Raw genomic sequence first — 12809 nt, forward strand, 5'->3', positions numbered from 1 at the left:
TGGGTCTAAGATTCCCTACATATCTGAGAAAAATCTGGAAGATGGTTGAGGCCACAAAAAAAAAGATTTTATAAGGAAATACAGCTCCAGTGTGGGTCGGTACCCCTATCCTGGGCTACCTATTACAATGGCCTTCTAATTTGTTGCTCCCTTTTCATTCTCTCTCTCTTCTCTAATCTCTTCCTCTACAAATTGCTAAAAGAATCTTCCTAAGGGATGCAGTGGCCAAGATCTTCATCTACACTGGTTTCTGGGCAGTGGCCATGAGTCTGGCCAAGTGGCCTGAGGCTGGAGAGTTTAGGACTAGACAATCAAAGGCTCATTCCTTTGGGATCAGGAACAGTGAAGGAATTGTGCAATGCCTTCCTCCTCATACAGTCCATTTTAGGGGAGAAACCTCCTATGATCTCTGCAGAACTGAATTGCCAGGTCGATGTCTTCAAAAGAACACCAGAACAAAGAAGGACCTATTGGAAGCTGATTGCAGAGTAAAGCATCCCATCTTTCACTTTATTTCCTTCATAAGTTTTTTTTTTTGTTATATTTGTGATATGTGTCTTCTGTCATGGCATGAGGAATATGAAAATATGTTTTATATGAAGACACGGACCATTTACCACCTGGGGAGGTGGAGGGAGACAATCTGAATTGCGAAATGTCAGAAAACAATTGTAAAAAAAAAAGATGGTTTTATATGAAATTGGAAAAATAAATTTTTCATGTTAAAAAAAAAAATCTTCCGAAGACAAGGGTGATTAGGCAACAGCACTCCCCTGTTCAAGAAAAGTTTCAGTGGCTCCCTATTGCTTCTAGGAATCAAACAAAAATGGATCAGCCTGGTATTTAAAGCCCTCCAAGTTACTTTGCATAGGCTATCTCCCATTTCTGGAATGCCATCTCTGCATCTTAACATCTGTAGCATGCTGAGCAAATCACAAATCAGGTGCCAAGTCCCAGCTGAAGCCTTTTCTGAGTCTCTCTTTTTCAAAAACAACAACAGCAACCACCCTACTTTCTGACCTCATAACAACTCTAAGAAGGGCAAGAGCTAAGTAAACAGGGTTAAGTGATTTGTGCAGTCACACAACTAGGAAGCATCTATGGCCGGTTTTGAACCCAGGACCTTCTGACTCCAGATCTGGTGCTCTATCCACTAAGCCACCTGTTGCCTGGGTTCTCCCAAATTTTTGATGTTTTCTTCTTTTTTTCAAAGTAATAATAATAACAATAACATTTATCTATCACCTCCTATGCGCCAGACACTGTTAAACACTACAAATATTGCCTCATTTGAGCCTCACAAAAACCATGGGAGTTTGGTGTTATTTTTATTTCCATTTTACAGTTGAAAACTAAGGCAGAAATTAAGTGACTTGCTTAGGGTCACCTGCTGAGTAAGTATCTGAGGTCAAATCCGAACTCTCGCCTTCCTGACTCTAGGCTCAGAGCTCTGTTATCACCTAGCTGCCTCTTACTATGTACTTACTCATCTGTGTGTAAGAGAATCTCAGCAGGTGAGAGCTGTAAGGAACTCCCACAGTCATTTAATACAACTCATTCCCCGTAAGATTCCCCACTATCACGTAGATCCCAAACTAGCCATCTTGCCCCCACTTAAAAGATCCCAAGGAGGAAGGAGAACCACCACCTCCAGAGGCAGCTCATTCTACATTTGGACAGTTCCTTGGATCCCTCTGGCTCAGTGAAAATCCTGAGAGCAGAAACCATTTTTGTCTTAGAATCCACAAGTACTTAGCACTTATGCTTAGGACTTAATAAATGTTGATTGGGTTCAACTGACTTTTGACCCAATGGTAGCCTAGTGAATTTGCAGAGTATCACACGAAACACTCCCCCTATTTTACAAAGAGAAAACTGAGCCCCAATGATGTTAGGAGCCAGCTTGCCTTGGTAGTAAAAGCACAGGCAAGTTCCAACTATCACAGTTTACTCATTCTCGCACCTGGGGTCACTTAAAGCCTCAGAGCCTGTTTCCTGAGAATTAAAATGGTGATAATGATACAGTGTGTATGTACTCTTCACGCAGTTGTAAGGGAAGGTGCTACATAAATGTCCGTTCTAATGTTATAGTTATTACTCTTATCATTATTGCTAATATTGATCCAAATTGGGACAGTAAGACAGAGTCAAGGCAGGACTAGAATCCTCTAATGCTCAGATCCCAGAACTAGCCCTGAAAAAGATCTCCTAGGATTTCTGACTCCAAATAAACAACACACAACAAATGTCCTCCCAGATCATGCATTTTCTGAGCTTCAGAATTTCTAGCTCATTTTCTGGCTACAGTTAAATGCTCAGGACATTCTGTTTGCATCTGATGCACACATCACAGAGTGTGCTATGGTCTATCTATCCTAACTTCAGAGACTGGGAGTTGGAAGAGACCTTAGAGGTCATCTAATCCACTCCCCCTTGTTTTATAAAGTTAAGGGAAATGCATTCATGGAATACTACCCAGACACCAGAACTGTTCATTCCCAGCCCTGGGCTTTGCTTACTATCCCGTATACTCGGTTTCTCAAAATCTGGCTTTTCAGGAGCCATGTTTCCACCACATAATACCAGGAGGGTCTCGATCTAGAAGTGAGAAATGCCTCTTTGCCAAATACCTGTGAGGCACAGCAGATGGGTCAAGACTGATTCCAACATCTAGCCTGACATCTTTCAGCCTGTGTAGAGATCTCAAAGAATCCAGAAGGGGGTGCTTCAAGGCCAGTATTATAGAGAATTTGCCATTTCTGGAGACAGAAGATCTAGCATGTTGGCCAAATAGTGACAGGGAAGAGGATTGATTGTCCTCTGAGTGCAAGGAAATTCAAAGAACTCTGCCCATATTTGTCCTGGCCATGTTCTGCATAGGCCAAAGCAAAGTTATTGTTCTATTTTTCCCTGAAGTTAACATGTGAGAGCCACCCCCTTACCTCTGGGAGACTAGAAAAGAAAATGGTCCAAGTCTGGTACAGTGGAGAGAGCACTGGACTAGGAGCCTTGAGATCTCATTTTGGTTCCAATTGTGGTATAAGATCACTCACTTTTTCTTTTTTAAACCATTACCTTCTGTCTTAGAACCAATACTGTGTATTGGTTCTAAGGCAGAAGAGTGGTAAGGGCTAGGCAAAGGGGGTTAAGTGACAGTTAGGAAGTGTATGAGGCCAGGTTTGAACCTAGGACTGGCTCTCAATCCACTGAGTCACCTAGTTGCCCCCTAGATTACCCACTTTAAATAGTGATTACTAACCATCTTGTCTAGCATTTGTTATGTTTTTTTCTTATCTTCTCATCTAGACCATAAGCTCCATGAAGGAAGAATATCTTATCCTTCTTTTAAATCCTTCTGAGCATCTAGCCCATGGCCACACAAAAGTACATGTTCCATGAATAATTTTTTTGTTTTTCTATCCAGTAAATCTAAGAACACAGGGAGAACAGGATTTTGGTCAAGGATTATGGCACATAAACTACCAAGCAAGGAACAAAATCAAGTACTTTAAAAAGGCATGTTCAAATAACCCTTAACTACACTACAAAAATTTGTGGAGAAAATCTGGGGATCTAGGATTTAGGATCTAGGATCCAGAGAACATGGGAATCTGTCTTGTGAGAAAGTGGGCACTCCATCACAAGAAATGATCAAGCAGAGACTGGGTAACCTCTCGGTTAACAGAGGAATTCAAGCTAGAAGTTATTGTTGAGATTCACTAGCCAAACTCATTCATTTTGTTCAAAGATGAGGAAACTGAGGCATAGGGTTGTCATGTGTTTTTTTCAAAGAAGACAAAATTTCAACCAGGTCTTTTGATTCCAGAGAAGGTCCAATGTATCTTCTATATCTTGTTGACTCTCCTCAAGGAATGAAGGGGATTCTTTTATCTAAAGAAAAGCTAGAGGTTCTCTGCAGCCATGTGTCTGGGAATGTGGAGCCAGGTGCTCTTTTAAACATGGTGCTTTCATGGACACCTCTGGCAATCTGACAAGTCCTATGGAACCCTTCTTGGAATCACAGTTTTATATAATTAAATGAAATGCTAAGTTTCAGATTGAGGATGATGAAGATAAAGAGGTCACTTTTTGCTCATCCAAGTTCATAGACATCAATTCAGATCTATGATCTATGAAATATAATAGATGAAATCTATTCAGAGATCCATTAAGAAGCCCAATTCTCCATCCTTGCCCACTCTAAAATGTGCCAGAGCATTTGGAGTAACAGGTCTGTCTAGACTGGCCCACGTGTTGTGTGACCTGTGACACACTAGACTTGCCCAGAACCATCCCCTGCCCCCCTCCCCTCAGAAATCATTCTACTAGAAAATTGACCCTTAGGAATACTGAAAGCCTTTTATTCTTATTCAGTCCCTCATCAATGTTCAAATGCCCCAGGGAGAAGAAATACGAAAGGAGAGCAATTGCTAAGCAGAAGATGAACAAACACCCCCCTTCTTTTTGGGGGGAATCAATGAACAATTTATTTCCTTCTATGTGCCAGGCACTGTGCTAAAGCTCTGCAAAAAGTATGATTAGTAGGAACAGGGTCCTCACTGAAAAGGAAAGAGAGAGAACACCAAAGGCAGGCCACGCTTAATAAAAAAAATTAAAAATTAAAAAAAAACAACAACTACCTTACGTCTTAGAATCAGTACAATGTATTGGTTCCAAGGCAGAAGAGTGGTAAGGCCTAGGCAAAGGTGGTTAAGTGACTTGCCCGGGGTCACGCATCTAGGAAGTATCTGAAGTCACCAGTCATTCTTTATCTTTGATTATCCTACTGATCTGCAGAGTAACTTGCAAAGCTACCTCCCTAACATTACAATTACAAGAGGCCCCAATCTATGTGACAAGGAGAAAGTTGGCTTAAGATGACTTTTCTCAATGATCTGCTCTAAAGAGTGATTTTATAAAGGTATTTGGAGGGGGGTGAATTAGGAGGCAATATGATGCAAAGGAACTCCAACCAACAAAACAAACACAGAATACAAAAATGACTTACTTTCCCAGTTGACTTGATTCCTTTCCAAATGCAGAAGAAACAAATGATCCAGACCAAGAGGAGGCAGAGGGCCAGGTCCCACTTCAATTGGCCAATATGGTCAATTCCCTTGGACAAGTTCAGCACATTGCGCCTTTAAAGTGTGAGACAGAAAAAGAAAGAAGCAGACAGAAAAGTCAGTTCAAGTCCTTGGTCAGCTGGGAACAGCCGAGAGAAGTCTGGAGCTGGTGTCTGCTGAGCCTCTGAGCCCACCCGTGTCATCCTGTGTATACCTTTGAATCTGCTCATCCATCTGGGTCCTGTAAGATCCCTGAAGGCAGGCAGCATTCTTATGCTGACCTCCTTCCTACTATACTGCCATCATTAAAGTAGGCTTTACATGTTTGTTGAGTTCATCTATGCAGCCTACACAAATGTTTAAGCTGGCAGAGACCTTGGAGGACATCCAGGTCCACCCTCTTATTTTACAGATGGGTTTAGGCCCAGAGAAGGGAAAGGACTTGGCATACAAGCACTTAACTAAATGAGGTCTAAAGTTTCTTCCTGCTCTAAATATTTGAAGTTTGGGATCCAAGGATTAGGGCTCGGATAGGAACAGGGGGATAACCCCAAACATGTCATACCACTTCAAGCTTATCTATGTTTTAAAACCCCCTTAGCTTCTGTCTTATAATCACTCTGAAGTACCAGTTCCAAGACAGAAGAGTGATAAGGGCTAGGCAATGGGGGTCAAGTGACTTGCCCAGGGTCACACACCTCGGAAATATCTGAGACTAGTTTTGAACCCAAGACCTCCCATCTCCAGGCCTGGTTCTCTATCTGAGCTACTTTTTGACAAGTTATTGGATAGTATAATGGAATTAAATTTTAACAAAGCTTTTGGTGAAGTCTTTCCAGTTTTCCTAGTGGGAAAGACAGAATGACATGGACTCAGTGAGAGTATCGATTGGAGGACCAGACTCAAAAGGACAGAGGTCTCCAGTGGTAGGGCACAAGGATGTGTGCTTAGCCTTCGGCTGGTTAACATTTTTTTTTTTTATCAATGATTTGGATAAAGATGGAGTTAACATATTTTCCAATACAGCATACCTTGGAGATATTAGAGATTCAAATGAATCAAATATTGCAATAAAAGGAGACACGCAAATTTTTTCCAATGTCTATCAAAAATTATGTTTGAACTATATAGATCATTAAGTGTGCTAAAAAATACACATGCCTAATTTAGCTATCGCCTAATTATTTAATTTTAAACTTAATATTAATTTCCTTGAAGCACTTTTCCTTTGCATTCCCAACTCAGCTAACTGTTTGATGCAAGATGCCTAGCTTTCAGCTTTAGACATACCTTCATCCCTAAGCTTGATCACTCCTAGCTTTGGATTTAAAGAGACATGTGACTCTTTCTTTCATTTAGAGGCCATTCTAGGATCATTAACTGGCCTGATTTCAATATTGTTGTGTTTTGGGAAACTGAGAGGTCTGAGGAGAGGGAGAGAAGCAGGGGAACAAACAGCTGGTCAGTGGGAAAAGTCAGAACACGTATAACATTCATCCATTAAGTCAGCCATCTTCTGTAATATGGCACAGTTTGTGATGCCCCAAAACAATTACAATGGTAACATCACAAATCACTGATCACAGATCACCATATCGGATATAATAATGAAAAAGTGTGAAGTACTGAATTGCCAAAATGTGCCCCAGAGACATGATGTCAGAACATGCCATTGGGAAAATGGTGCCAATGGACTTGTTCAACATGAGGTTGTCACAAAGCTCCAGTTGGTAAAATCACAATATCTGTAAAGCACAATAAAATGGCATGTGTGTATGCAGACAGCTAACGTGCTGGAAGACAGGATACAAAAATATATTGGCGGTTGGCTGTGGGGGAAGTTGAGATGGGTGGATTACTTGAGTTCTGGAGTTCAAGTCTACACTAAGGTCTGGCATCTCTATGGTGAGCACCACCTCCCTCCCTGCCCTGCTCAGCACCTTGGAGAGGACCACCAGGCTAGCCTGCCTCAAGGGATGTCACAGGACAAGGAGCAGTACTTAAAGCTTTTAAGATCCTCAGTATTAGGATCAGAGATGGGAGGGGCTGCTGTACTTCCAGGCTGAGAGATAGGACATTGGGTCATTTCTAATCAGATAAAATGTAATAGTAATAAATGTTTAAAATCTTACCCTTAGGAGTTTTGTTTTGTTTTGTTTTAAACCCTTACCTTCTCTCTTAGACTAAATATAAATTCCAAGGCAGAAAAGTGGTACGGACTAACTAATTAACTGGGGTTAAGGGACTTGCCCAGGATCACATGGGTAGGTTTTAGGAGTTTTTAAAATTTTGTTCTAAGAACTCGCCCAGCTCAGACATTAATGTTCTTTTTTTTTAATTTTTTTTAAACCCTTACTTTCTATCTTGGTAACAACTCCAAGACAGAAGGGCAAGGGCTAGGCATACAGGGTTTAAGTGATTTGCCCAGGGTCACACAGCTAGGAAATGTCTGAGACCAGATTTGAACCCAGGTCCTCCCATCTCCAGATCTGCCGCTCTATCCACTAAGCCACCTAGCTGCCTCTTCCCTTGAGTTTTAAAAAGTACATTTTATATGTTTTGCATGATAATACACATATAACCCAGATTGAATCACAAGATGGGAAAAGAAAGGGAGGGAAGGAGATAAATTTGATCATATTAACATAGAGAAACTTGTATGGAAATTTGTTATTACATGTAATTGGTAAAAATAAAATAAAAATGTAAAGAAAAATACATTTGCAATGAAGGAGATTTGGCCAGACAAGAGTTTGTCTGAAAAAATAGCAGGGGGGATTAGTGGAACACACATTCAATGAGTAAATAGTCATGTGTCAACCATCAAAGCCTGATGCAATATTAGTGGGCACAGAGAGGGTCAGGGAAGACATAGCTCTACTGTTTGCTGCCTTCCTCAGACCACATATAGAGTACTCTTTTTGATTCTGGGTCTTCTATGTTAGGAAAGACATTAATAGACAAACTAGAGTGTCCTGAGGTTGAATAGAGCTTGACTTTACAATCAGATGACTGAGAAATGGATGAAGGAACTCAGCCTGAAAAGGATTTTAGGAGTAGAGAAGGTAGGCATAAGCAAACCCTCTTCATATATCTGAAGGTCTATGCTTAGAAGACTAAGAAGATTTGTACTGCTTGCATAGAGGGCAGAAATATGAGAAATGGTTAGGAGACAAAAGGAGGCAGACAAAAAGAGGCTCCATATGAGGCAACAACTTACTAATGATTGGAGCTGTCCAAAGTGGAATGGACGAGTTCTCTACAGTTCTTCAGGCAAAGGTCAGGGACGCTGTCAGAATTCTCAGTTAAGTACAGGTAGGTCTAGCTGGCCTTGGAGATCCCTATCACTTCTGAGAATCTATGGCTCCCATAGAATTTAAGAATCCTGATACCCACTCCAGAGGCTCCCATTACTAGAATTTAGGGATCCTGACAACTACTTCAAGTACTCTTTAACTATAACAAATACACAATTTTTAAAAATTAAAATAGGTAAAAACAAAATTTGCAAAAGAATGTGAAAACCAGCAGAGGACACACAAGGCTAGAAATGTTAACACTGACCTACATGTAGCCTACGATCAAATACTTGACCCAAATTTTGCAATAAGCTACTTTAAATACTACATAAAAGAAAAAAAAGAAAAATTCAGGCTTCTTCTCTGGCACAAAGGGAGGGCCAAAAATTTTACATAGATTTTCCAGATCATGGGGGTGCAGTATTCAGAACCCCTGAGATATGGAGGGGATACCTATGTTATTCTATTACTACTACAATGAGGGCTATTGATCCTTAGCTTTACAAGGAACTCACACCATACCATGGATAGCCAGGATTCCTCCTATTTGGTTTCATTCAGATTCTCAGGGATAACTAATGAAAACATTGGGTAGCCAAAGAATCATTAACAACGCCACATAAAGGCTTTTTAAAAAAGCCTTTTAACTAGGCAGTTTATCCTTCATCTTCCTTATTTCCTGAATGTTCTCTCTTTCATCCTGGCTTCCTACAAGCCCTTGTTCCATTTGGGACATAGCTCAAGTACTCTCTACTATATAAAGCCTTTCCTAATCCCTGCATCCGTTATTAATATTCTCTCTCCTGAAATTACTTTTATTTCTAAAAGTACATATTGTCCTACCTCAAGTAGAAAAGTCAATTCCTTAAGGTCAGAGGTTGTTTTCATTTTTGACTTTGTATCCTCAGCACCTAAAACAGTGTCTGGCACTTAATAACTGTTGTTTGAATAAAACAGAATTGAAAATGTCAGCACCAACATCCGTGCTGGAAGAGGCCTTGGAAGTCACCTGTTTTTATGCCCTCCTTTTATAGTGGGAAAGCTCAAAGAAGGAAAGGAAGTGGCTTGTCCAAGATCACACAGGTAAATAAATAGTGGAGCTAGGATTAGGAACCAAGTCTTCTAAACCCAGGCCCCCTTCCACTATACCATACTGCCCCTTCCTGGCATGCAGCCTTCATAAAAAAAAAAAAAAAAAAAAAGGCAACTTCCAAGACTGGTTTCTCTGAAAAACAAACAAAAAGAACGACCCAAGCACACACAAGTTGCAACCCACCTACAAGCAATATGCTTTGAGGTTGTTGGCAAGTGATCCAACTAGACCTCACTCTTCTCATCTATGAATTGGGAGTATTAGTTAATTCCTGTTCATCTTATCTCACTTATTTTGGGGATATTCAAAAGAAAAAACAAGATAAAGAAGTATAATAGAGCTTTATAAAGTTAGAAAGTGCTCTATGGATGAAAGGGAGTGGTAGACTATGTGAAAAAAGAAAGAGACAATACAGTTCTTCACTGATCTGTGTTGGTCTTAAGGCCAAAAGCCAGAAATAGTTTATAGTCTTATAAGATTTGGAATTGGAAGGAGCCAAAGCCATCATCATCTAAAATTCTGTTCTAGTCTCCTCATTTAACCGAAGAGGAAAGTATGCTTTTGATCAGCTGGCTTTGCCAAGGGTCCCTTGGGAAGGATGGACTTGGGGTCTAAGTCAAGTAACTGTCTTCAAAGTTCAGTGCTCTTTCTTTGTCACTAATCTGATCTCCTAGAGGAGAGTGGGAAATCCCCCTTGAGAAAGCGTCCACTGAGGAGGGCTGACCATGGCGGTGAGCATAAATTAAAAACGCAAAAGGCCCTTCCTTTGAAAGCAGAAATTTGCCCCACAGGTCAATTCATTTTAGTTCCTTTTTTTTTTTTTTTTAATTGGATGGCCAGAATAACCCACAGCAGCTGCTATTTACCCCAACTCTTCAAATAACAGACATCACCTGGGCCATGGAAATACTATTGATTCTAGGGGCAGGGCAGGAGGCATTTTATAGAAACCTATGGCAAAGGGTGGCCTAGATGGTATCAGAAATGGGTCCACCCAGAAGGAGCCTGAGTTGCCTTGATTCCTGGGTAATGAAATATTTAGCAAGTTCTTAGCAAAGTTTTGAAGATAGTTTACTGAAGTTTGACTTTTTAAAACATCAGCATGCGGTATTGTGATTAGTTCACAATATTTGAATGAATGGAGTCACGTGGGCACCTTTTCCAGGAAATAAACCATTTACATCAGTAATGGTCACAGAACATTAGTACTGGAAAGGACTCAGGGCTGATAGGAACATAGATCATTATCACCAGACACAATGTCACTAGAAAGGAGGCCAGCAGGGCCCAGAGGAAGAGAGGGACCTACCCACAATCATACCCTGTGAGTTGGTGCCAAAGCTGAGACTAGAATTAAGGGTGCCAGTGTGAAAGCTGTTTTTCTCCAAGCTGAGTCTAAAATATGACGTACTTTCTCGTGTGCATTTCTGCACTACTGTGCTTACCACCAACTACAGTATTATCTTGACTCAGTGCTCTGAAACTATTGACTTCCATAAAGAGAATTCAGATCTGGGAGTGGGCCAGATACTCATTCTGCCGTTGAGTATATGCAGCACGGAATTGGGCAGCCTCCTTAAACCAAAATCGATGTACCTTTCAATTCAGCCTTTTCCGGTGACTCATTCAAAGAAAAGCCAAGTGCTGCTTGCTAGGGAGAAAAGCACTATTTTTCCTTTTAATGGGCAGCCAATGTCCATTTCAAGCTCCTAAGGCTTTATTAGAAATCCTCATGAACACTATCATGACTGAAGAAACCCAGTGATTTCCACAAGGACCTCTTAGAAGAACTCAAAAGTTTCTCATTTGCTGTACTCCATCTGCAAAGGAATGCTCGGCATCTCTCACATCCCCCATTCTCCTAGAAGACTAAACCCAAAACCTATTGTCATTTCCTTCCAAGGGGATCCTGTCTTATATCTTGTTTCCCCCTCCCTTCCCCAAAGTCCCTAACCACAAGTACTGGGCACACAGCAGGTGCCTGAAAAAGACCAGCTGAAAAATGACCGAGTCCAGCCATGCTGATCCAATGTTTTATGTTTCTGAAGTCCTGGAATCTATGAGGTCCAGGATGGGAGTTTGGGATAGCTGATCTTTTTAGGATGAGAATATGGCCTCTTGGGTGAAAGACTCAGAGAATTCTGAAGTTGGGATAAACCATTAGGGTCATCTAGTGGCAGCTACTAGAATTGATAGAAAATTCTAACCCTAGAGCTGAGAGGGATCTGAGAGGAGGTCTAATCTTGGGATCATAGATTTGAAGTTAGAAGAAACATTAGAGACCATATAGTGCAGTCCCCCTATTTAACAGATGAGGAAACTAAGACCAGGGAAGGTTAAGTGATTTTCTCAAAGACAAAAGCAGGTACTCTGATTCCCAACTAAGTGGGCATTCTGTCCCACCACAATGTTCCCTTACTCTGCTCCTAAGACTTTATATTTGCATATTCAAGGTACCATGATATAACAAAGTCAGAGGATGTGGGTTTAAATATCAATTCTGCATGTGATATTGTGATTTCAGGCAAGTCCCTCACTTGAAGCAGCCAGATAGCATCAAAGATACAACGAAAGTTCAAATCCTAACTGTGTGACTGCCTGTTGGGTCAGTCACTTAACCTCTATAAAATGTAAAAATATCCTACTTCATAGGATCACACGAGGACATATTGCTTTGTCATTTCTTTTGTTTTTGTTTAAAAAAAAAAACACCCTTACCTTCCTTTTTAGGATCACTACTGTGTATTGGTTTCAAGGCAGAAGAGCAGTAAAGACTAGGCATGGGGGTCAAGTGACTTGCCCATGGTCCCATAGCTAGAAAATGTCTGAGGTCAAATATGAACTCAGGACCTCCTGTCTCTAGGCCTGGCTCTCTATCCATTGGGTCACCCCCAAACTGCCCCTGAACATATTGATTTGTGAAGCAAGTTGGTTATCTTAAACCATTACATAAATGCTACCTTGTTATTATTGTCATCATCAATAGGCCTTAGTTTCTGCTTCTGTAAAATGAGGTTAGGTTACCTGAAATAAAGAAATGGAGCCCTGAGAAGTGGAGAAGGTAGGGAGGGAAGGAGAAAGGAAGGAAGGAGGGAGGGAAGGAAGGAAGGAAGAGAGGAAGGAAGGAAGGAGGAAGAGAGAGGGGAAGGAAAGAAAGAAAGAGAAAGAAAGAAGGAAAGAGAAAAAAGGGAGGAAAGAAAGAGAGAAAAAAGAAGGGAGGAAAGAAAGAGAGAGAAATAAAGAAAGAGAAAAGAGAAGAGACAGAGAGAAAGGAAGGAAGAAAAAAGAGAGAGGGTAAGGAAAGAAGGAAAGAGAAAGAAGGAAGGAAAGAAAGAGAAAAAGGGAGAAAGA

The 12809-nt window shown here is 40.8% G+C and overlaps 1 protein-coding gene across 1 annotated transcript in view; it reads right to left on the reverse strand.

The window, feature by feature from the left end:
* Positions 1-12809, reverse strand: part of SLC6A6 (solute carrier family 6 member 6) — a 155132-nt gene that overhangs the window by 41154 nt on the left and 101169 nt on the right. Inside the window, exon 6 of the mRNA XM_044667842.1 lies at positions 5009-5141. Coding sequence (XP_044523777.1) covers positions 5009-5141 — 133 coding nt within the window. The remainder of the gene's footprint in view (positions 1-5008; positions 5142-12809) is intronic.

Source organism: Gracilinanus agilis, chromosome 1 (genome assembly GCF_016433145.1).
Source record: "Gracilinanus agilis isolate LMUSP501 chromosome 1, AgileGrace, whole genome shotgun sequence".
Classification (NCBI taxonomy): domain Eukaryota; kingdom Metazoa; phylum Chordata; class Mammalia; order Didelphimorphia; family Didelphidae; genus Gracilinanus; species Gracilinanus agilis.